General features: G+C 45.7%; 1 protein-coding gene across 3 annotated transcripts in view; it reads left to right on the top strand.

Annotated features, from left to right (window-relative positions):
* Nucleotides 1–25,028, top strand: part of MARCHF10 (membrane associated ring-CH-type finger 10) — an 85,949-nt gene that overhangs the window by 5,658 nt on the left and 55,263 nt on the right. For all 3 annotated transcript variants that reach the window (XM_004749231.3, XM_004749230.3, XM_013054546.2), the window contains exons 2-3: nt 1,768–1,874; nt 11,243–11,362. In XM_004749231.3, coding sequence (XP_004749288.1) covers nt 1,785–1,874; nt 11,243–11,362 — 210 coding nt within the window. In that variant the 5' untranslated portion in view covers nt 1,768–1,784. The remainder of the gene's footprint in view (nt 1–1,767; nt 1,875–11,242; nt 11,363–25,028) is intronic.

Here is a 25,028-nt window from a genome sequence, read left to right as displayed (position 1 = left end):
CCGGCTTCCTTCACATTCGCCTTTCCGCGCCATCTGTGCCATCACCGGGCCCTGATGATTTTCTCCCCCTAGTAGCCCCCCCCACCCGCCCTGGAATCCATCATGGGGAGAGTGTGGGCCCTGCTGTGAGACTCTGTGGGTTCAAACCCCGGCTCTTCCAGTTAGCAGCTCTGTAACCTTAAACAAGCTACTCTGTGCCCCTTTGTGCCCCAGTCTCCTTACCAGCAAAATGGAAATCGAGTGCTTGCCTCAATGCCTTCCTGAAGATGGAACGAGTTACTATGTGTAAATGTTGACAAGAGTGCCCAGCCCTTCCGGAGGCCAGTCAACAGTAGCTCGGACGCCTGCCTCCTCTCCACTCTTGCCCCTCAAGTGTGGTCACCATCTTATCTGGATCATCATCATAGGTTCCCAGGGGTCTTTCTACTTTCCTTTTTCGATCCAGCCCCTCCCCCCCATTCATTCTCTACACCAGAGCCAGAGCTGGAGGGGCCTTTGAAAATGCAAATTAGGGCCACCTGGCAGGCTCAGTTCCGTAGAGCATGTAGGACTCTTGATCTTGGGGTTGTGAGTTTGAGCCCCAGGTTGGGTGTTGAGATTACTTAAAAATAAAATCTTTAAAAAATAAAACATAAAATAAAATGCAAGTCTAACCATTCACTCCCCAGGCTGGAACTTTCCAGTGGCAGTTAAATGGCTCTTGGCAATCATAACCTTCCAGGCTGTCTCCCCTACAGCCCCTCCATTGCTGTTCTCTCCTCTCTCTGCTCCAACTGCTCTGGCCCTCCTGGTCCTCAACCGCACCAGCCCCCTGCTACCCTGAAGCTCCCGCACCTGCTGTCCTTTCTGCCTGAGATGCTCTCCGCCCCACTTCTTGCCTGGCTCACTCCTTAGGAAGCCCAGTGTCATTTCCTAAAGAAAACCTTGCCCCCAGACCCTGTCATGCCCTTCCATAATAACCATCTCTCAAAGAAGCCCACATTGCTACTCTATAGCACTTATCACAATTAGGGTTCCTTTGTCAGTACTCAAAGAATTGGGATTTGAACCCAGAGTCTCACAGCAGGGCCCACACTCTCCCCATGACGGATTTAGGGGCTACTTCAGGGGAGAAAACCATCAGGGCTGGGTGAGGATCTGAATGGCAGGGGAGAGGGGTGGTGGAGGAGCTCACTGGGCAGTGTGAACATTCCCCTCCGACAATTCTGAAGGAAGGGTAGGTTCATGAGAAAACCTCATGGAGTTTGAAGTGGCTGGGGTGCAGTGAGGTTCAATGTCAGTCCTCCGCCCACCTGACTGTAAGCAACAACCAAGGCAGGGGCATGTTCGTATCCTACCTAGCACACAGCATAGTGTCTCAGTTGAAATAGGAGCACGACTGTTGAATAAGTGAATTTAAGTGACCAGGTGTTCATAACTTTACTCATTACTAATTTCGCTAGGTTCTTAAGTTTTCTCTTCTTTCTTTCTGTCAAGTCGTAGAACTGCTTCTGAATCAGGTGTCTGTCAACCTAACCCCCTATGAATAACCAGGACGAGATCACTGAAGCCAGCTGATGAATGTGGCCGTGTTATTTATGCCCAGAACAGGAGGGCTGTAAGGGCATCCACACCAACACAAAGAGTCCCTGCTGGCTGAAAGGAGCATCTGTGCTTTTCAAACAATGGAAATTAGATGAACAAAAGCAATTATACTAAGATAAATCCAAATCTGGCACAGCAACGAAGGAGTATGTCACAGCACATGTATTTATCTCTTATACGCAGGTTGGGGATTAAGAATCATGTTGCATGAAGCAAAGGACAGGCAGAAGTTCGTGAGTAATGTTCAGTATCTGCGGGACATGCAGCATAAGATGGACTCTGAATATCAGGTAACTGCAAGAAACTAAAATTATCCTCCACTTCCATTAGAGTTCTATGTGAGAATTCAGGATACAGTCGGAGTGCATGATAAACAGTCATCACTTCCCAAAATCCCAAACCCATCACTTCCTAGTTGTGTGACCATGGAAAGTCACTTTACCTCTCTGTGTTTCCACATCTTTAAAACGAAGTTAGTGGGGCGCCTGGGTGGCTCAGCGGGTTAAGCCGCTGCCTTCGGCTCAGGTCATGATCTCAGGGTCCTTGGATCGAGCCCCGCATTGGGCTCTCTGCTCAGCAGGGAGCCTGCTTCCTCCTCTCTCTCTGCCTGCCTCTCTGCCTACTTGTGATCTCTCTCTGTCAAATAAATAAATAAAATCTTTAAAAAAAAAATAAAACGAAGTTAGTAACAGGACCCACTTTGGGGTGCCTTGGTGGCTCAGGTTAAGCATCTGACTCCTAATTTCAGCTCAGGTCATCTCAGGGTTATGAGATCAAGCCCTGCTTTGGGCTCTGTGCTGTGAAGTCTGCCTAGGATTCTCTCTCTCTCTCTCTCTCTGCCCCTCCCACCCTCTCTATAAAAAAAATTAATAAAAATTATAATAGTACCCACTTCATAATAGTGTCATGAAAACAAAATAGCACTTGAAAAGTACTTAGCACAGAGCTTGGCACACAAAGCTTGTCAACGAATGACATGAAAGCTTAAATTTGATAAACCAGGATATCCAGAAAAAAAACCATTAAAGATTAATGGGGGGTTGACCTACCATTTATAAAATAATATGCCTTTCCACTGTCATCCCACCAGAAGAAAGGTGGTTAACACATTCTCCAATAACCTAACTATTCGTCACCCTAGTTACAGTGTTTACATGCAAAAACAAAACAGTCAGGGAGCCCGAGGAGTCATGATGTAATTACCCAGAGCTGGCATAGGACAAACTTGCCAGACTGGGTGTGAGATTCTGGGAGCACTGAGAAAGTGTCGTTCAGCCTGTTGGCCAGAGGTCAACCCTCGCCAATCCAGGAGGCTTGTCCTCGGCTTCAGCTGAGGATTGAAAAGTGCACCTTCCCTAAGGAAAACACAGAAATGTTGCTATTGAATTTTTCTCCTTAGCAATTTCAAATATAACCAAACCTCCTGGGTCACCAAGGAAACCAGACCGAGCTCAGTAACCTGATTTCACCTGTACAATGCAGCTTAGCTGTGAGGCTGGCAGCAGAGTCAGCAATTTCCTCCCACAACTTGCCAACCCACGTACAAGACTGTAAAAGTGAGGGAATTTCTGTAAAATGAATAAGAACATAAATAGCTGAACTGGTCACACTGGGAATCCAGTGCTTTTCACCTAGATCCCTCTGCCACCTGACCCTCATTTGGAAATGCTTGTTTGAAGTTGTCTCCAGAACAAACATGTAAGAAGATCAATCTTATTATCTGATGGTCTCTGCTGAAGAAAATCACACAACTGTGTGGCCTGAAGTCACTGGGGCTTTATTTGTCTAATTTCATAGGACATTCATGTCCTTATTAATAAGGATACTTTCAACACTGCCCTTAAAAATAACAATACTTATCAAGTGCCTACAACGTCCTAAACGAAGTCCCTTCTCTCCCAGAATTCTTATTCTGGAATTGAGAAACAAACAAAACACACAAGTAAATAAATACATGAGATAGTTTTGATTAATGCTAAATATAAGGAGGCAAAAAGAGGTAACCGGCTGGGGGGTGATGCTCCCTTACACAGGTAGGGAAGCCTCTTTGGGGGAGTAACATTTGGTTGTAGAGGTAAAAAGATGGGAAAGAGCTGGCCAGAGCATCCTGAGCAGATGGGAAGCAAGTGCAAAGGCCCTGAGGCAGGAACTAACTTGGAGCTCTGGAAGAAACAAAAGAAGGCCAGAGTGGCTGAACCACATTGATCAAGGGAGAATGTGGCATGTAACAAGATAGGAGAAGTAAATGGGGCCAGATCATGTTGAATCTCTCAGGACAAAATTTGGTGTCTGGAGTTTACTCTTAGGAAGAATTATCGGGATGATTTTAAGCAGGGAAGCGGCATGATCTGATTTACAGTGTTTAAAGATAGCTCTTGCTAGGGAAGCAGCAGAAAAACTTGGTAAGGAACTCCGATAGAAACCTGGGGGAGAAATGATGGTGGCTCAGACCCAGGGGTAGGAGTGGAGGTGGTGAGAAGTGGCTTAACCCAGGGAACAGGAGCAGAACTCCCATCATGCCCATATACGGAGAGGTGGAGTGAGGGAGATAATGGGGAGAAGGTCGACTGACGTCAGCATGCTTACTCGTCCATCAGCTCCCTCTGTCATCATTGGTTTTCAACCTTCCTACCTTTTTCAGACCTGCAATCCCCACACTTTCAACAAAGAACTTCTCTTCCTGTTTTATACACACAGGAAACAAAGCAAAGGACCCAAGTCCATCAGGTAGGAAGCCTCGCCACTCCTCCCCTTCCATTCCAGGCTACACACCCCCGCAGACCTCAAGTCCCCAGGGGAAAGTGACACTCTCTGGGCCAGCACCTGGCCTGGCCCAAGCTCTTGGCCCACACCCCGCTGTGTCTAGTTCTTCTCCGTCCAGGAACTAGTTGTCTGTATCTTTGACATTTCCTTCCTTCTAATTGGCTCAGCCTACTAACATGCTCAAGTCCCTCCTATACTGAGTACAAAAGAACAAAGCTACAGGACACACAGTCCTTCTCTAGCCACAGACTTGGCACTGTCCCCAACCTGCTACATTTCTATCTCCACTCCCCCCATTCGCTCCTAACTTGCTGCAACCTGGCTGTCCCCTCCCCTCCCCTCTCCTGAAGTTGTTCTAAGATCAGTAGCCAAATTCAAGGGACAGCTTTTTAGTCTTTGTTTTCTGAAGCTTTATCTACATTTGACACTATCACTCCTCCCTTCCCAAAACATTACTCCTTTGGCTTTTTGACAGCACATTCTGCTGATTTTCCTTCTGTTTCTCTCACATTCCTCTCCCTGCCCCACAAATGTTAATTCCCCTGGTTTCCAACAGCCTAGCTTTCTTCCAACTCACAAGGTCTCTGTGACCCATCTCTTCCCTCCCATGTTTTTAACTATCACTCATAGACTAATGACCTGTAACCCTGAGTCTCCCCCAAAGGGTCACCATCACATGCACACCTGCCTGTTGGGACATTTCCATCTGGATGTCACACAGGCATCTCAGCATCTCCACCCTCTGCCATCCTCCTCCGTATTTAAGCCTTCCCCAACTTCTTTCTCTCCCTCACCACCATATCCCACCTGTTACCAAGTCCTGCCACTGTCGCCTATCAACTCATGAACTTGTGCTTCCCTTTTCATCCCACACCCTGGTTCCCGTCTCCACAGTTTCTCTCCAAGATCATTACGATCTCCTTATTACCGGTCTCCTTGCCTCCAACCTTGGCGTCCTTCAGACTGCTTTTTTGAAAGGCAGGTCCAAGACCTAAGAACCATACACAGAGCAGCCTAAATCTTCACTGCTTCTCTGACCTCCCCTTCCCCCTTCTTTACTCTCTTGACAAGGGTGGTAAAGACTGCAATTTGAATTTAGAACTAAATGGAACCTCTGTACTCCCACCACACCCTTCTTTTAAAGTCCTCTTTATTGAGGTATAATTCACATATCATAAAATTCACCTGTTTTAAGTGTATAATTTAATGACTTGCAGTAAATTTACCAAATCTGCAGCCATCACCACCATCCAGCTTTACAACATTTCCATCACTCCAATACCAAAGCGTCCTTTCATACCTCCTTCATGTTGCTTATGAAATTGTACTGAAATTGTCTTCCGGATGACTTCCCCTCAATCTGGACCACAGCTTCCTAAAGGCAGGGATGGAGTCTTACTCTTCTGTGTTGAACTGAACGCCCTGCCATTGATGTGAGCCAGCACTACCTAACTTGACCACCAACTCTGTTTATCAGTCTTAGATTCAGCTGACTTGTAACTATTTCTCAAGGTCAAGTCCACCCTCATTGAGCATTTTCAAAACCACTCACCACAAAGTCTGCAAAAAATAAATACGGTTGTCTTTAATATGTTCTGAGTATTGTTGAATTAAATATATAGCAACCCACAGAAAAGACTTTGAGAGAAACAGTGGTGAGCTATTTGTATGATTTAGTCTCTCCCTTGTCTTGTTCCAGAAAGGATTTAAAGTAGGGGGTTAAAGGGGTTTTAGTAAGAATCAATCGCATGACCTTAATAACCCCTCAATAACTTGGTCCATGTATGACCTGAATATATGTAGATAATTTACTAAGATAGACTTTGCAACGGGTCGATATTAAAACACTGGCTCTTCAATGAGTTTGGCCCGAGGAATCCCAGCTTTCACTCCTAGGGCAGCAAACTGCTTGGACACTAGGGACTCCCCATTTCAGGGTGTACAAATATTTTAAGACCTAATAGCCAGACAGGACTCCTAAATTATACACATTTGCTGCAGATTCCTTCCTGTGCTTCACTTGCCTTTAATGAACTGGCTCAAATTGAAGCCCTTGCAAACCTCCTGTGTACACTATTCCTGCAACATCCTAGAATATGCCAAGGGTTGGTGTGCACTGGATTAGCAGTGCCTTTACAGGTTTGTGTGCTGGCACCAAGAGAGGTGGCTTAAACCCACCCTGAGTTATTTTGATGCTGCTTTCAGTGGTTGGGTGGGACCCTTTTGAAAAAAACAAGAGGAAATAAACATCTATTTGGCATATTACATGCTATTTCAGAATCTGGTAGCTAGTACATAATTACATGCCATCTCAGGATTTGGCTCTGTTTCTTCAAGGGTGTTCACGCTGCATGGATTTTTTTTTTCCTTCCTTCCTTTTGGTCAAACGTGTTTATGTAACTTGAGGCAGAATTTAGCCATTAATGTCTACTGAAAGCTGGAGAGAAAGATTACACTTGGCATTTCAGAATGATATTCCGTGATCTATCAAATGTGTTCAGATGGGTTTCATTTCCTGTCATTTATTCATCCTGATCTTTCAAGGATTGAGCAAACAACTTAACGTGACGCTGTAAACTTGTTCAAGGACATGAGAGGTGACAATGCCAGGTGGCAGGGGCTTGGGTACCATCCATTCAGGAGGTTGAGGGAGTAAATTCAGCTTCCCCTCCCATGGGAGCCAACGGGAGGAGTCTCTGTTCTGCTCACCTCTGAGGCATGTGCTTCTGTCCTCTCCACAGACAGAACAGGAAAAGAAACTCATGTGAGGGAAATAGAGTGTCAGATTGTTTTTACACCTCTGATTCCTTAACCTCTTAAAACTAATGAGCTTGAATAATGCCAGCAATGATAATTAAACCCCCCAATTCCGGGTTATGAGTGTTAGATCAAAAGAACAACAGAAAAGTACCAACCGAAGCCACGGCAAGTCCCACTTCTCCAAATGCTTGGATGCTCAGAGTAATGATAACCTTGGTGGAGGCCACCGTGCCCTAGAGGTACAGATGTGTCATGGTCTCGGGGTTTTTCAGACTGGAACCCTGAGCCTGGGAAAGTGTTCCTAAGGCCCAGTGGCTTCTTAAGGCCCAGGAGCCCAGATGAGGACTTGAAGGCAGGACTGATAATCAAATAAGCTCATGAAACTGAACACACACACCACCCGCCCCCAAAGTCAGAAAGCTGCAACACTGAAGAAAAAGCGCTTTACAAGGTACCCTGACTAACTGAGGGCAGGATCACCTCAGTTGTCTGGCCAGGGAACTTCGGGCCTAGGAAACAGTCCTCTGCCTCCAGGGCACAAAAACAAGGAGGAAGCTCAGGCCCAGACAGAAAGATTCTTTCTTCTTCCCTGACCAGGATCAGAGTCACGTGATTTGGCAAAGGCTGGCTTTGGAAACAGAAGTAAACCAGGCAGTGGGATCAGAAACAACAATTAATGCCTAATGATGATAATGACGGTGATGATGGTGGTGCTGGCGGTGATGAGCGCCTCTCACTGAACACTCGCCAGGAGCCACTCTGCCAAGCGTCCTGCCAACAGGGCCCCAGGCTCCCCGGCAATCTGGCGGCACCAGGCATCTCCCTCTTACAGATGAGGGAAGCAAGAATCAATGGCGTTAGTCAGCCTGTCCAAGGTCACGTTGCAAGAAAGTGGCAGAGCTGGGGTTTGTCGTGTTTACCCGTATTGAGTTACAGTGAGTCACGAAACCCACGTCATCTCCCACAGGCATATATGCACACTCTGTGTTCTGCCCCCGCAGTGGGAGCCTGTGCTCTGGAGGCAGCCTGCCTGCGCTCCGCGGTCAGAGGGATGGGCTGGGGGGTGAGGGGAGGCAGAGTCGGAGGAGGAGTGAAAGAGGAACCCCCCCTCCGGCCCCCAGCTCAAGGAGGAAATAAGGAGTTACCTGAAGCCTTCAATTTTAAGACTGCCCTCAGCCAGTTCCGTCACATGAACAGAAACTTATTTATAGCACTCTAACTCCAGACATGTGGAATTGAAAGGGGAATATTCTTAAAGTTCCAGCGGAAGGGGAGCCCCTGATGATCACGAGTTAGACATCAGTTCCTCCTCCCCATCCTATGGATTTCACACTCTGCCCTGTCACTCCAGGACCCCCAATGTGGAAACATCAGCATCAAAAATGGCAAAAAACAAAACAAAAAACCCAAACAAACAAAAAAACACACAACAACAAAAACAAAAATCATTCACTTTTACAAATAACAAGAAAACTAGCCCCTGGGGGACAAGCAGCAGTTATGGCTCAGGTCCTGCTATTTCTAGGACTGGAAGTCTGGACTTGCCTCTGTCCCTGTGTTCCTTCAACTGGGCAAAGCTATCACTTCAAGAGGACGGATGTTTGATTTACACAGAAAGATTGCTTGACTGTATCAAGATAAAAATTACCCACCCTCACACCGGTTTGTTCTCAGGCTCCTCTGAGAGGAGGAGGCATAAGGAACCAGAGGGGGAAAAATTTTTTTTTGACACTGCAAACCATTCTACTCCTCCTCCCCTTTCGGTAAAGAAATATTTAAGTTGCATGCATTCTTGGAGAGAATTTTCAAAAAACACTCAACCCACAAGAATTCTGTTCATCCCACAAAATCTGCCTTGGTCCTACGTGCATTTGCTAACACTGTCCTCCACTTTGAGCCTATCAGCATTTGCTGCTTGCGCCTGTAATCCCAGTCGGTTAGGATAACACAGACATCTGCCGCTCCAGGAAACAACACTCCCAGCCAGGGCTCCTCCCAAACAGGCTCCAATCTGAAGTTACTGGAAAGGGAATGGAAAAGAGGCCCATCTTCACTTAAACGTCATTAAACTCTCCGGCTAACTCTCTCCAGTTTTACTTTGGTGTACTTTCTTACTTGGTGTTTAACTTCTCATAGTTACTGTCCAGTACTTTTAGGGGTTTTCTTGCTCAAATTATTTATTAAAACAGATACTGCCAGGGCACCTGGGTGGCTCAGTGGGATTTGAGAGTCTCAAGAGTTGAGAGTCCAACTCTTGATTTTGGCACAGGTCGTGACCTCAGGGTCTTGGGATCGAGTCGCATGTCAGGCTCCATGCTCAGCAAGGAGTCTGCTTGAGATTCTCTCTCCTTCTGCACACCCCCCCAAAATAATTAATTTAGAAAAAAAAACATTGCCTAGGATTTATTAAAATGGCTTACTATCTAGATAGCATAGTTTCTGAAAACTGGATTAACAGAGAAACGGGGAAAGGGGAGGGGGGCAACCATTTCAGACTGCTCTCCCTTTCCGAATAAGGCAGGCTGGAACCGCCCTTTCCTACAGGATTCCACTTGCAGCAGGTACCATCTGGCTGCTGTGTATGAGCCCTGAGGCCAGGGCTTCACCAGCAACTTGGTTGTGAAGCAGTGTCACGGGCTCGCTGTTCCCAATTCCAGGCAGTAAATGTTTTGTTAATATCAGGTCATTTCTATTTTTAACCACGCAGCATAATATTAGGCTTTCCCAGAGGCGTGAAATTCTGGCAAGTCCTTCCACATCAAGGAAGGAGATGCATTTTCTAACAAAGGGGGAAAATGCAGGAGGAATCTTTCCTTTCTCAACCCAGCCGGGAAGGGGAGATGTCAGGCCCGGTTTAGTAATAGTATTGTTGGTCTTTAACTGCCCTTCTTTACCATGACAGCAGATAATTTGGCTCTAGCAGCGCAAAGGTGAATTCGGGCACTGAACCTATAGAAATGCTCCAAGAAGTTTTACTATTTTAAACTATTTAAAATATCAATTGAAACCCCCACAGCACCTGATATCCTTGGGGTTTTTTCCTGTCCTGATCCTGGAGAAGAAATATAGTGGTACTACATTTTCTCTTAATTTTGCTTGTTTTTTTTAAGAGACGGACAATTTTTTTTGTTGGTTATTTTATTTTTATTTTTTTATTGTTTTGCATTTGGGAATTGATATTTCCCTCTGAAACAATAATGCAATTCAGTGAACATTAAATGCTAGATGCTGGGGGATTCAAAAGATAAGAGGTGGTCCTTACCCTGAGGGTTCTCACTGATCAGCAGGAGACACAGGCTCAAAACAACTAAATACAACAGTTTAAAAAAAAAATTGCACAATTCAAGCTGTGTCTGTATAAAGGAGCAATTACTTTGGCCTGGGGAAGAGGAGCAAGGCAAGGCAAGAGATGCCACGTGAGCTGGATCTGAATAGATCTGCAGGGTTTGCGAGCCTGTGAACATCCCATGAAGGGCATTCCGAGTGAAAGGAAGCTCACGTGCTAAAGCTCTCATGTAGGAAAAGTCTTACCCTGGAACCAGGTGTGATCCAAGAGGTCAGAGTCAAGCAGCGACAGAATGAGGGGACTCAGAAGAGCAAGGCTGAAGGGAAGCTGATACTGTGTATCTGGTACTTTCTGCCTTAAGAAGTCAAATACTTGTCAAAACACCTCTTGGTGTGTTGATTTTAATTGATTAAAACAGTGGCTTTTTTTTTTTTTTAATAAATGCCTGGTTTTCATTTGTACTTTTTTTTTTTTTAAGATTTTATTTATTTACTTGACAGAGACCACAAGTAGGCAGAGAGGCAGGCAGAGACAGAGAGAGGAGGAAGCAGGTTCCCCGCTGAGCAGAGAGCCCCATGTGGGGCTCGATCCCAGAACCCTGGGATCATGACCTGAGCCAAAGGCAGAGGCTTTAATCCACTAAGCCACCCAGGCGCCCCACTGACCTAGTATTTTGGGCAAAAGGAAGAGAGAATGATGCCCAGCTGAGTGTCTTCACACTTGGTAAAGGTGTTGTTGAGCCCTTAGAGATGGACGTTATGTATTTCATGCTCCTGGGGATAGGAATTAAGCAAAAAGTTATAAAGCTTGTCGAAGACCTAAGCCAAGGAAACGTTTTTCATTCTGCAGGCTTGTCTGAGACGACAGGAATATAGAAGAGACCCAAATGAGAAGAAAAGAGATCAATTTGGGGGGCCAGAGACAAATTTGGAGAGATCCCGGTTTTCAAGTGGGTCATCTTCCAAACAGGTACTTAGAACTCTGGGAGATCTACTCCTCCTGCTTCTGTTGCTGCTGTATGTGTGTGTGTGTGCGCGCACGTGTACACGTCACTTAGGAAAAAGCCAACTCAAAAAGGAGGTGTTGGAGAGTCCTAAAGGTCAGGATGGGGAGACACAGGGGCAAGAGCTCCCATCCTGGGTACCATCCAGGAGGCTCCTTTGTGGTCCAACTGTCCGTCCCCCTTCACTCCAGTTGGGCCTCGATCTTCTTTCCTGATGGGCCTGATGGAGAAATCTCTGAGGCACCATCCAAGTCAGAAATGCAACTCAAGCCTCAAGAGCTGAGGCTAAGATGAATAAATCCATCAGAGAAAGACAATTATCATACGGTCTCACTCATGTGTGGAATATAAGGAATAGCACAGAGGATCATAGGACAGGGAAAGAAAATGGAATGGGAAAAATCAGACAGGGAGAAAAACCATGAGAGACTCTGGACTCCAGAAAACAATCTGAGGGCTGCAGAAAAGGGGGGTGGGTGGAGAGATGGGGTAACTGGGTGATGGACATCACATACTGTGATGGACACTGGGCGTTATATGTAACTAATGAATCATTGAACTTTACATCAAAAACTAATGATGTATTATTATATGTCGGCTAATTGAATTTAAATTTTAAAAAATGGAAAAAAAAAAGTTGAGGCACTGGGCCTTCTAAAACACATCACCACCTCCCTATCTCTACACCTACATCAGTGTCTATCTGCTCTGCCCATATAACCATGGCCATCCACACGAGGGATACAGATATAAAGATATATGTGTGTATGGGCTTCTAGTCTAACTCACTGCATTGCTTAATCTTGTTTTTAAATAGAGTAAAATGTAGTAATAACTGCACCCTGTAATAAGTAGGAATTGTTCAGGTATTTTTGTCTGGATGATAACAACAAAAAATAGTAAATCAGTATCATTGTGATATGATGATGATAATAATTGTAGTTACCATTATCTGAGTGCTTACAGTGTTCCAGCACCGTGCCAAGCATTTTATAAATATTAGCTTATTTAATTCTCATATATCTCTATGCATTTATCTTATCTAATGATGAGAACCTGAGCCTTAGAAGAGATAAGAAACTTGACCCAAGACTTTAAGGCAGTGAGTGGTGGAGTCAGGGGTCCTTTGCAGTCCGTCTAACCGAGGGAGGGTGCTCTGAACCACTGAACTATATGATCATATTTCATGTTTAAGATCTTATCTGAGTACGAATTTTACTTATCCTATGTAAGTACTAAATACCACAAGCTGCATTCAACACTGTTTGCTGGCATGGTGAATTGATTTAAGATGAGTAATATGCCTTTTATGAATTCTTATTTAATATTTTATGCCTACGATATACTCTAGAGGATGGACTCTCTCTGGCAGCAGTGTGGATCCCAGAGATAGATCCTAGATACCTAGTATCAATCAAGTTCTCATTGGAATTTCTTCTTTAATCTGGGATGCTCGCACTGTGGTTATTTAATGCTCAAAGGATACCTTAAAAACATTGATGATTGATGTTTATGGATGTAGATGTATCCCTGGGTGAGATCTATACTCCCTATTAAGAAACATGAAATCACACGATAAAATATTCTACCTAGAGTCTGAAGGGGAAAGAGACTCTTAAAATATTGGCACCATCGAGAAGAACATATCACCTCGGTCGTTCCCTGTTAGTCAAAGACGAAATAGAACGCCTGCTGCTGATTAAACTTAGGGAATGAGAGTAATCCAAAAATTAAATCTAGTTTGGCTAGAACAGCACATTTTTAGCATTAAGATAAATTCTCACATTTTCTGCACATAGAACAAAACTCAAGGACAGATAAAAAAATGTGACGTAAGTCGAACAGTAACACGGAGCACACTTCCTAGACTGGTAAACAAATGGGCAGCTGGGTTCTTGTATTTTCATGCAAAGACTGATATGGATGGCCATGGCCACTTTGCATGGTGATGCTTGCACATTCGGGGTATTCCAGGACTGGAAGTTTCATGCTCCTCTCCATAAACTTTGTTTGAAGGACAGGCTATTGACAGATTTCTGTAGTTTTCTTCTCTATGCTATAGAAATTAATCATTCTTTAAATCATCATTGCAAAACACTCAGACCATATCTTTTTTTTTTTTTTTTAAGATTATTTATTTATTTATTTGACAGAGAGAAATCACAAGTAGATGGAGAGGCAGGCAGAGAGAGAGAGAGAGAGAGAGAGGGAAGCAGGCTCCCTGCCGAGCAGAGAGCCCGATGCGGGACTTGATTCCAGGACCCTGAGATCATGACCTGAGCCGAAGGCAGCGGCTTAACCCACTGAGCCACCCAGGCGCCCCACTCAGACCATATCTTAAAAAGTATCTGGTTGTAATAGTAATGATGAAATAAGGACAAAAATATGTGGTCAGATGCACAAAACTGGCCATTTCCAAAGTATAAGAACTGGATTTTTCATGTTTGTACTGTCTCTGTACCTCAGTCTGCCAGAGAAACCAAAACAACATGACTTACATAATCTCAATTTTTTTCCAGGTAATGATATCCCAAGGGTTTGGGCCTCGATTATACAAGTGCCTTCAAGGTCACATCTTCTCTATCAAGAAGAGTGACAAAACCAGAATTTTCCACAGTGCAATTCACCTCTGCTTTGCTCTCTGTATTACTGATAATTCTTTGGGGGATACTGGAGGATTTGCCTCTGGATACAAAGCACAGGAAGGGCAGGGGGAGTGAAAAGGTCACTGAATGCGTCACTCATCAGCCGTATGACTTGTGCGCTTGTAATGGTGATTTCTGCCCCCCTCCCCACCACCCCAGCCTGCTTAGTCCTTCAACTTCTGTTTGATATGAATGAAGCTAGAGCTCTCTCATGAGATAAACCAGATAGGGAACTCTTCAGCCCCCAGGGTCATGGGTCAAGTGGGAGCATTCTCCTCCCAGGTTTGGACCCCTGCCCAAAAGTCTCTGAAAATCTGGTTGTTAGTAAACCTTCACGGTCTGGGCCTGCCCTGCTATATTTCGAATCCTAAGGGAATACGGAACTTATCAAACCTCTTTTTAGAGGCTCCTCAGTGCCTGGAGTCAGCCTCCCAGGGGAAGCAGCAAGAAGCTGGTACCTGCCCAAGGAGAGCACAGGCCAGACCAGTCCCGATTTGCAGAGCTCAGTGGGTTGAACGCCATGTCGGGCACTGCAGGTGCCGGCCCATCATTGGCCATGGGAAAAGAGCAGCAGGAGATCCAGTTCCATGTGTAGGGGTAAACCTAACCAAAGCCCTCCTCCTCAGGTGAACATCCCCCCAAGTAATTCCCTTCTAGAGAGACTCCTGTGGCTGAAAACACCAAGGAAAGCATTGCCTCTGATTTGTAAAGTAAAGTTCCTTCCGACTGAGTGGGTAGTACGGAAGTGGGTTGCTTAATTCTCTCACTGCATGAGGCGCCACCACCAAATTCTGACGCTTGTACTGCAGTTTCTGCCACTTGCTCCTTCCTTGACCCAGTCCCCTTGACCCCGTCTCAGATGATCACAATGCTGACCGACCTGGTATTAGTGAGACATTCACCATCAAGTATGGGATCCAGTATCAAGCCATCATTTCCAGACACCTGTCTAGAGGGGGCAGATCCCCAAATGCACAGTTAATGCGGCGGCCACTCCATTGTGTACCATGGCTTCCTCGCCACCAGTGGCTTCAACAGCGCCTTAGGCCGAGGATGTGTTACACCTAAATCCAAGACAGAGCAATAACCACCAAGCTCATGCTGCAATGTTCTTTAAAGAGTTACCTCCTAAACACATTTAAATTAGTGGTGCGGGGGGCGCCTGGGTGGCTCAGTGCGTTAAAGCCTCTGCTTTCGGCTCAGGTCATGATCCCAGGGTCCTGGGATCAAGCCCCATATCAGGCTCTCTGCTCAGCAGGGATCCTGCTTCCTCCTCTCTCTCTGCCTGCCTCTCTGCCTGCTTGTGATCTCTTTCTGTCAAATATATAAATAAGTCTTTAAAAAAAAAAACTAGTGGTGCGGCAGGGGCGCCTGGATGGCTCAGTGGGTTAAAAGCCTTTGCCTTTGGCTCAGGTCATGATCCCAGGGTCCTGGGATCAAGCCCCACATCGGGCTCTTTGCTCCGCAGGGAGCCTGCTTCCTCCCCTCTCTCTCTGCCTGCCTCTCGGCCTACTTGTGATCTTTGTCTGTCAAATAAATAAATAAATAAAATCTTAAAAAAAAAAAAATTAGTGGTGCGGCAAAGTAGAAAGAACGCTTATCATCAAGGGCCATCTCTGTCCCTCATTATAGTGTGAATTCAGACAAACCACTTCTAAGCACTTCAGTTTCCCATCAAGGAGATACTTATTAATGCTTATCTCGTGGGATCGGTGGGAGAACAAGTGAGACTCTTGTGTTCATACATAACATTAGATTACATTATAAATTACATTGGTGTCCGACTAGCCACAAATGGTGCTCTCATAGGTATCAGTGGCAGAGCAGGTTCTGAGGCTTCTAGAATACCTTCTTTTGCCTCAGCCCTATCCCAGGACACATTTCTAAACACCAACTCAATTTTAAAAGGCAACTTAATTTTGGACTCTTTTCAAAGTGACATACAGCCATATTAACCATTTAACCAGAGTAGAATAAGTAGGGAAATACACAGCACCTCCGTCTAGTCAACTAGGAGTTGGAGGAGTAGTAGACTAGAAAGCAGTCTCTCAGCACAAGCAGGAAACCGTGTCCCCAGGACACGGTTGCTGGCTTATAGGAGCCTGCTGTAACGGGATATTTCACCCTCCCAAACCTTCACAGAGAAGAAACAGGAGCTCTGATTTCCCCATAGAAAATGATGAAAATGATTAGCCCAGGACTTGGGGTGGAGGGAGCAGCAAACTTCTATGAAGAAGCTCTTCTGTCCTTGCTGGAAGGGATGCTGTTCCAAATGCACAAACCTCAAGGACTCAGGGCATGTTGTCACTGTATTTACTTCTTCGTCAGCAAAGAAGGTGGAGACCAAGAGTACGGTCTGCCCTGCTGATAGGAACAGGATTACTGTCCTTCACCATCAGCAGCCAGCAACCGAATAACTAGATTCCAGGTCACAAGGAGCCAACATGACATGGGAAGGCGGCAGTAAACCTGACACCAGCAGCAACTGGCCCATGCCCAAGCCTGGCTCAGTGGGATGTTGACCAGTGAGATCACCTGAATTTCCCAGAAAGCATGGCGAACTTAAGGCTATTATGAAGGCTATTACCCAACATAAACATTTTAATTGTTTTGTTTATGATGATCCACACAAACTTTGGAGGTTGAAACAAAAACAAAAACAAAAACAAAAAACAGACTTAGTGGCTTCAAGTAACCCGTAGTGGCTTAAAAAGTCAGACTGTCCATCCATATGTGAGGGCAGCAAAAGTCTAGAACTGCGGTGTCCAATAAAGCGCCACTAGCCTTGTGTGGCTATTTACCTTTACTTTTAAATTAATTCAAAGAAAATTTTAAATCCAGTTACTTGGTCTCGCTAGCCACATTTCACATGCTCAGTAGCCACATGGGTCCCACGGCTGCCGTACTGGATCGCACAGATGTAGGACATTTCCACCACTGCAGAACATTCTAAGGGACAGCGCTGCTCCAGACTGCAGTCAAGTTCAAAAAAACAAGACAAGAGGCCCTGGGCCAGGGAGCGGGTTTTGCTTCCCAGAAACGGGCCCTGCATAATGCATAATACAGTGCTTTTGCATACTGCAGCCCCTTTGCAAATGTTGGCTCTCCGATGATGGCGCCGCTGTCCAAAAAGGCTAGCTCAATTTGCATTATGTGTTTTCTGCGACCTCAGTATATTTGCATGCCTCCTTTCATGACCTATTTGTTCAGCCTATCCTGCCTATGAAACCTTCAGCTTCTCCCCTTTCAAACAACTCTCGGGGAGTTGCTCTCCTATTAATCTGTCAATGTCAACCTACCAACACCCTTACCGGTGTCATGAAAGCAGCCAGGGCTTAGCACAGTGCATAAGCGTTCCATGACTCACGCTTATAATTTTCCCTAACTTCTGCTTGTCCATTCTCAGATTCCTTGAGGGTCGGGCCTCCCTCCTCTCTGGCTCCAGGCCCATGTACAGCTGAGGCAGGTCACACACGCACACACGGGTTCTAACTGCCGAGAGGCCCCACCCTGGGAGGCTGTGAGTCATCGTTAGCACCTGGTGTGGTGTTTGTCATAGCCACCGCCACCCTCTTGCCTGTAGTTGGGATTCTGCACCCTCGAGGTGCACCTGAGTAATACTGCAGCTCTGCACACGACATCCCCAGCTCCAGCGTACGTCACAGAGAGGGAATGTTCAGCCCACGGTTTGACAAGTGCAGATCTGTGGGAATTCTCATCTGATTTGTGTGCCGTTTTAGCTGTTGATCTGTTCACCATGGCGCGTCCCACAAGTGCCTCACACTCAAGATGCTGACAGCATCCTCTGTTTCCTTCCGAATGGTTCCTCTTCCTGAATTTATTTCTGCCCAAGTCACAATTCCAGAAATTATCTTGGATTCCTTCTCCTGCTCCTTCTCACACTTCACAGCAATCAGACACCTAAGCCAGGCCTTCTGGCCTCCTCTTGTGAATCTGTCCATCAGCACGCCCCACTGCAGGGTCATCTTTTTTGGCCTGGAAATGGTAGGAGTCATTTCCTTGGACCTTGTACCTTCACCTCACCCCTTCCAGCCAGTCTTCCAGATTGCAGTAAGAGTGATCCCTCCAGAAGCAAACTGGATTGCGGCACTCCTCCATTAAAAATTCTTTACTGGATCCCCATTGTCTTTGGCATCAAGTCCAAACACGTTAGCAAGGTACTCAAGGTCCTTGACAGCCTGACCCTCAACTCTGAGGGCACCTCTTCTGTGAAGTTTCTAAGCTTCTGTTAGGGGTCAGGTGTCTTTGTTGTTGTCTCTCCTCTGCATTCCCGTAACACTCTCTGGGCTTGAGCCCACCTTGGGATACATCTTCCTGTCTTGCCAAACCCACCCCCCAGCTGGAAGCTACCCAGGAGCAGGTGCTGTTTACTGTCCTGTTTCCAGTGCCCCCCACCTAAGAGGAGCTCCATGAATGTGTGACGGCTGACAGTTACAAGAACATTTTTGGAATGTGCACATATTGTTGAAGTCCTAGTGATAAAGTTGTTAACAGCCAAAACACGAATCCTCATGATGAACAAGAGAAAACAGGAGATGCTGTTACTTGGGAGTGGAGTAGGGAATGGTCCCTGACATGGCCTGAGAGGCAAGGAGTTTATAAGGCTGCCAAGGTACAATGGCCAGTGTGGGCTTGAAGATGAGTCAGTTATATCCAACCACTTGAAAACTTCCACACTGGTGTTGACCAAAGAGGGACCAGCAAAAGAGAGTCTCCTTTTCCAGGCATACTTCTCTGCAAATGGACATATGGCTTCTTCAAAGCCCTGGCTAAGTTCCTTTTGTCACATATCAGTAAGAACACAAGGACATAAGAGAGCCTGGGCTGAGGCTCTCTGTGGATTGAGGAAACTCGGAAGGGCCCCAAGTTGGCCTGGGACTCAGCTGTACTTTATAAGAGAAATCTTGCTATAAAAACATGACTTAATGTTCCACCAGGGGACTCACCAGATTAAACTGGATACTAATTTTGTGATTTAGTCATAGATTAACTGGAATACCTGGCGAGCACGCCCCTCTGTGGACAAGCCAGGGCGCCGGAGGCCTTCAACAGCACTGATGGAGCACACAAATGCTAACCTGATACTGGGCAAAGCCAGCAGCGAACGCTTCATTTCTCCTTCATTTCTGTGCTTTGTCTGAGTTCCACTAGGTAATTTAAAAATAGGCCATGGCAGCAAAATGGGGCAACTGTCAGTTCACATTGCAGCTGCTTCCAGAACGTTGTCCTGCCTTTTTTAACAGATAAGCAAGACAGCCTCAAGTCAGTCCTTCCACTGGGGTGATTCTGCCATGTGGCTGGGTGATACAAATCCCAATTGTTATCCCAGCTCAGTGAAATTGTTGATGCTGAGAATCAATGGCCTCTGACCCAGAGAGTTCCTTGTGTTAATTGGACTCAGCATCTCCGAAATTGCATGGAAGAAGATCATAATAAAGTAGCTTTTTCCCGCATTTTATGCAATGCTATGTATTTACGTTTACCATATTTTATTAAAATTCCCTCCTTTAAAAAAAATGGCCCTAATTATTTTTTAAACCCCCAAAACTTGTTAAAAACCAATTAAAATTCCAGCTATCAAAATATAAAAATTTTTCAACTGCAAGATGTTATTTGGGTGCAGACCTGCATTAAACACGATATATAACATGCAGCATTTCATCCTAAAATTTTCTTTGGTATTGCTTTTATATTGCTTTATTCATTAAGGAATTATGAACCACTTGCATCCAAGACATGTTGTTAGGTGCCATAGGGACAGGCCACTAATGAAACCATGCCCCGCCCCTGGGTAGTTCACAGTGCTGGCGAAATAAGATGTCGCATGAACACCTGCAGTTCAAGACAGAGTGTAAGAAAAGGTAGAAGAAACCCTGGAGAAGCTTCACAGAGGATGCAGATTTTCCCTTGGATCTTAAGGCACGACAGGATTTGGGGAGCTGGAAGTGGGGGTGGGGAGCTTAGGCAGGTGGAAGGAAGAGCCGAAGTCAAAGACATACAGGCACTCTTGGGCAAGGGTGAGCTGTCTGGTCTTCCTGCACCATGGGACATGTCTATCAGACCTCTCTTCAGAGCTCCCCTCCCTGAGGGACACCAGTCATATCCCTCCTGCACCCTTTCCTTAGGATCAGGGGACAGGAGGGTACCCTCTCACTCCCAGGTCTGCTCCTCAGGCTCTGATGGAAACACAGGTGCACTAAGGCTTGCCAAGTTTTATTCCACTATCCCCTCTCCCATCCCCCACCACCCCTATTATTTCTTGGCCATTCTCCTTCAGTGAGGACTCTGGCAGTGGCTGGCTCTCTGTTCACCTGTCTCCTGGTCTCCTGCCACAATCCTGGATGACTTTAGCACCCACCTGGATAATCAGGCCACACATACCCTGGCTTCTCAGTTCCAGATGCATCTTAAGTGTCCCCCTCCATGCCACTGTGCCACCACCTCCCCCCGCCAACGGCACATCCTGGACTGTAACATCAACCAAAATCCACTGATCATACCAGACTTCCAGCTCTTCTGCTCATCCCTTTTTACTATAACATCTCTTCCACCTCTTGGGAACCTCTGGTCCATTGGCCCTTTGCTCTCTCGTGGGCCGCCTTACTGACTTTCCCTTCCTAAGCAGCCTAGATTCTGTGCTAATCCTCTTAATAAGGGGCACACAGGTGGCCCACTCGGTTAAGCATGCAACTCTTGATCTCAGCTCAGGTCTTGTTCTCATAGTGGTTGAGTTCAAGCCCTACTTTGGGCTCCAAAAAAAAAAAAATCCTCTTAATAATTCCCTTGCCCTTTATCTTTTTTCTCATCTCTCTGGCAAAAATCTGGGCCATCGGTGGTCTCTGGGTCTCTATCAAGGCCCCTGACAACTGCTGGAGAAAAACCACTGAAATGTGAGACGCAGTACCCACTGAAAGGTCACAGCCACCAGCCTCCTGGAATTCCTCAGTGCTGCCCATTTTCCCTGTTCAACTCTCTCCCACTTTGAACCTTCTTCCCTTTGCGCAGTGTTTAGTCCCTCCTCTCTTCCACCCCACCCCTTAGTGGTCCTCAGACAGAAACTTCTTCAGCTCAGTGCTGCCCTGCCCACTCATTCCCTTCCTTGTGTACCACCCACCGCTCTGTCCCACCCATTACAAGCCTCTCCATCCCGACTCATGATCCCCACTCCTTGCTGTCCTCCGGCCCCTTATCCATCCGGCTCCCTTCCCCTGCCTGCATCCCCAGCTGCCCCAGAGCATCTAATCACGATCCAAGGTCTCCTATCAAAAAAAAAAAAAAAAAAGAACAGTTCTTCCTTGATCCCACATCCCTTCTACTTGTTTCTTCTCCTTTACACACAAACTTCTCAAAGAATTATTTACACTCACTGACTCCATTTCCCCACCTCCCACTCACTCCTCAACCCACTCCAATCTGGCTTCCATGCTCGTCATTCCACCGAAATGGCGCTTTGTCAAATGACTTCCACGTCTCTGAACCCGGCAGGTCTTGCAGTCCTTGCCACGCTTGCTCTCCGGGCAGTGTTGACGGCCTCCTTACTCCATCCCTCTTGAAACACTGGGTCCCTGAGCTCCTACAAAGCCGTCTTCTCCTCCAGCGTGCCTCCCTGCCGCCTCCTCCACCCATGCTGAGTCCCGGGGTTCCTCAGGGCTTGGTGTTCTTCTCACTCCGTATCTTCAGGGGTGGGGGGGCGGTATCCTATTTTTGTATCACAGACCTCTGGGACAGTAGGGTGAACTCTCTAGATCTTCTCAGACCATTTTCAGATACATAAAATAATAATATACAGGGTTTCAAAGGAAACCACTTTCATCGAAAGTCATAATATTTTTAGAAATCTGTGATTCAGTAACGTCTGTAAAATGTGAAAATATCTATGATTGCTATTGGTGACAAAGTCACAAGTACTGCCGATACTATGGTGGTTCGTTGCCTGCGTTCAGAAATGAAAGCCATATTTAGATTTCGGTTGAAGGTTAGTCGAAATAAACATGTAATTTTCCCATCCAAGTTCATGACCCACTTCCAGGAAGTCCTGCTCTATAAATTCTCCATAGGTCACCTTCTCAAAATTTTTTAAGATTTTATTTATTTGACAGAAATCACAAGCAGACAGAGAGGCAGGCAGAGAGAGAGAGAGAGCAGGAAGCAGGCTCCCCGCTGAGCAGAGAGCCCGATGCGGGGCTCGAACCCAGAACTCCGGGATCATGACCTGAGCCAAAGGCAGAGGCTTTAACCCGCTGAGCCACCCAGGCGCCCCTCACCTTCTCAAAATTAAAACTGCCAAAGCCAAGATGCTAACTGCCAATGACTCCCAGATCTCTATATCCAACCCAGAACTCACTTGTAATCTCCAGGGCTGAATATTCAACTGTTTACTTATTACTTCTACTTGGAAGTCTCCACAGAAGCAATACTGTAGTCCCCAACCTGGCCCTTCATGCTTGCTTTTGTGCAGCATCATCAGAATCTGGCACTTTCTCTCCTCCTTACCCTCATATTCAATTCAGTCAACAAGTCTTTGCCATTTTACTTCCCCAATAGCTTTTTAATCTGTGTGTGCTTCTCTTCCATTTCCTAAGTAGGTTAGGAGATCTCCTAGCCAAGTCATCTCTTCTGCTCCTCCCCCTAAATCCCTCTTTCCCCACTGCAAGTAGAGTGATAGTGATGAGTGGAACCCTGGCCCACTTCAACCCCTTCTGTGGCTTTCTGTACTTTCAGAATGGAAACCAAAATCCATCATGGAGCCAACAAGGCCCTGTCAGATCTGGCCTGCTGTACTGCTCCATCCACACTGGCTTTGGGCCCTCCTATGTGCCAGGCCACCTTCTGCTAAGGAGTCTTTGTACATGCTGTTCCCTTTTCTAACAACACACACCCTGCCTTCCCACTATGCCTCCGATGTCAGCCCAGGTCTCTTCCTCAGAGAGGTTTTCCCAAACTGCCCCTCCCCCAACTAGATTAGGGCCCTTCTACCCTATCTTCTGAGGCTGTCCATATGCTTCCCCCCCTTTTTTTAAATTTAGGACATGTAATTTTACATTTAATGATTATTTGATTAAATGATCTACCTTCCTACCTAGACTGTAAGCTCTGTAAGAACCAAGTCTTTATTTTACTCATCATTCCCATACCCCAATGTATGTGGCTATATTGCCTTTTCCACGAAGAGTCACTGGTTAGTATGAATTTATGTTCCTCCTAAAGCACCAAGTGTGGGAGGTATCTTTTAAAATTTATCTCACAGGGCCGCCTGGGTGGCTCAGTGGGTTAAAGCCTCTGCCTTCGGCTCAAGTCACGATCCCAGGGTCCTGGGATTGAGCCCCGCATTGGGTTCTCTGTTCAGCAGGGAGCCTGCTTCCTCCTCTCTCTCTGCCTGCCTCTCTGCCTACTTGTGATCTCTGTCAAATAAATAAATAAAATCTTTAAAAAAAAAAAATTTATCTCACATTGACTTTCCTATATTGATCATTGATCTCTCATTGTTACCAGATGATAACATGAAGGAAACATTTTAAATCTAATGAAATGTTTATTATGAGCCATAAAAAGAAAACTGGCAGTGTTCCCACCAAGTACCTAGTTTATCCCAGCAGCCCAGCGATATCTATATATCTATACTACTGCTCCATTTCTTAATATTTTACTCTGAGAGCTTCAAAACATATAGAACAGTTGACAGAATTGTGTAGTGAATATCCATATATCCACCACTCACAGTCTACAATTGTTGACATTTTGTTATATTTGCTTTATCACGTATCGATCTATCCAACCACTGATCCACCTTGTGTTCTGGTGCATTTCAAAGCCAGTTGCAGACATCTGCCCTCCCCCCCCGCAAAACCCTTCAATAGGTACATCATTAACTAGCATTGAATATTTGTTATGGCTTTTGTGGTTTTGATTGTTCATGTTTGTTTGTTTGTTTTTTCAGGTTAGAGGTAGGAATTACCTGTAATGAATTGTGAAAATTTTAACAGTAGTAATGAGTTTTGACAGTAATTTGACAATTTTTTACAGTAATAATGAGTTTTGACAAATGCATGTAACCATATAATCCCTCCAAAAAAAAAAAAAAAACACAACAAAACCATGTAACCCAAACCCCCGTCAAGTTTTCATCACCGCATGAAGACTCCTTATGTGCCGTTTTTAGCCACTTCTTATGCCTGTCCCCTCTCTGCTATTCTGCTTTCCCCATAAATTAGTCTTGCCTTTTCTTGTTCCATTTTTTTAAAAAAAGATTTTATTTATTTTAGAAAGAGAGAGAGACACAGAGCAGTGGGGGGAGGGAGAGAGTCTTAAGCAGACTGCACTGATTGCAGAACCCAACATGGGGCTTCATCTCAAGACCTTGAGATTATGACCTGAGCCAAGACCAAGAGTTGGATGCTTAACAAACTACACCATCCAGGACCCCTCTTGTTCTATATTCTAAAATGGTTTTAAGTTCAACTTTTAAGTCATCTCAGACCCTTTTTAGAACTAGGTGGAATAGGGCGCCTGGTTGGTTCAGTGGGTTAAGCCACTGCCTTCGGCTCAGGTCATGATCTCAGGGTCCTGGGATAGAGTCCCGCGTCGGGCTCTCTGCTCAGCAGGGAGCCTGCTTCCCTCTCTCTCTCTCTCTCTCTGCCTGCCTCTCCATCTACTTGTGATTTCTCTCTGTCAAATAAATAAATAAAATCTTTAAGAAAAAAAAAAAAAGAACTAGGTGGCATATACTAAGTTGGTGAGATAAATGAACCTGTATAATAATGAAATTAAAATTATGTGGGACGCCTGGGTGGCTCAGTTGGTTAAGCAGCTGCCTTCGGCTTAGGTCATGATCCCAGCGTCCTGGGATCGAGTCCCACATCGGGATCCTTGCTCCGCAGAGAGCCTGCTTCTCCCTCTGATTCTGCCTTCCACTCTGTCTGCCTGTGCTCACTCTCGCTCGCTCTCTCTCTGACAAATAAATAAAATC

The sequence above is a fragment of the Mustela putorius genome, unplaced genomic scaffold, assembly GCF_011764305.1.
Source record: "Mustela putorius furo isolate JIRA1106 unplaced genomic scaffold, ASM1176430v1.1 tig00000487_pilon_pilon_pilon, whole genome shotgun sequence".
Lineage (NCBI taxonomy): Eukaryota > Metazoa > Chordata > Mammalia > Carnivora > Mustelidae > Mustela > Mustela putorius.
Note: the sequence above shows the minus strand (reverse complement) of the source record. Positions and strands in the feature narration are given on the sequence as shown.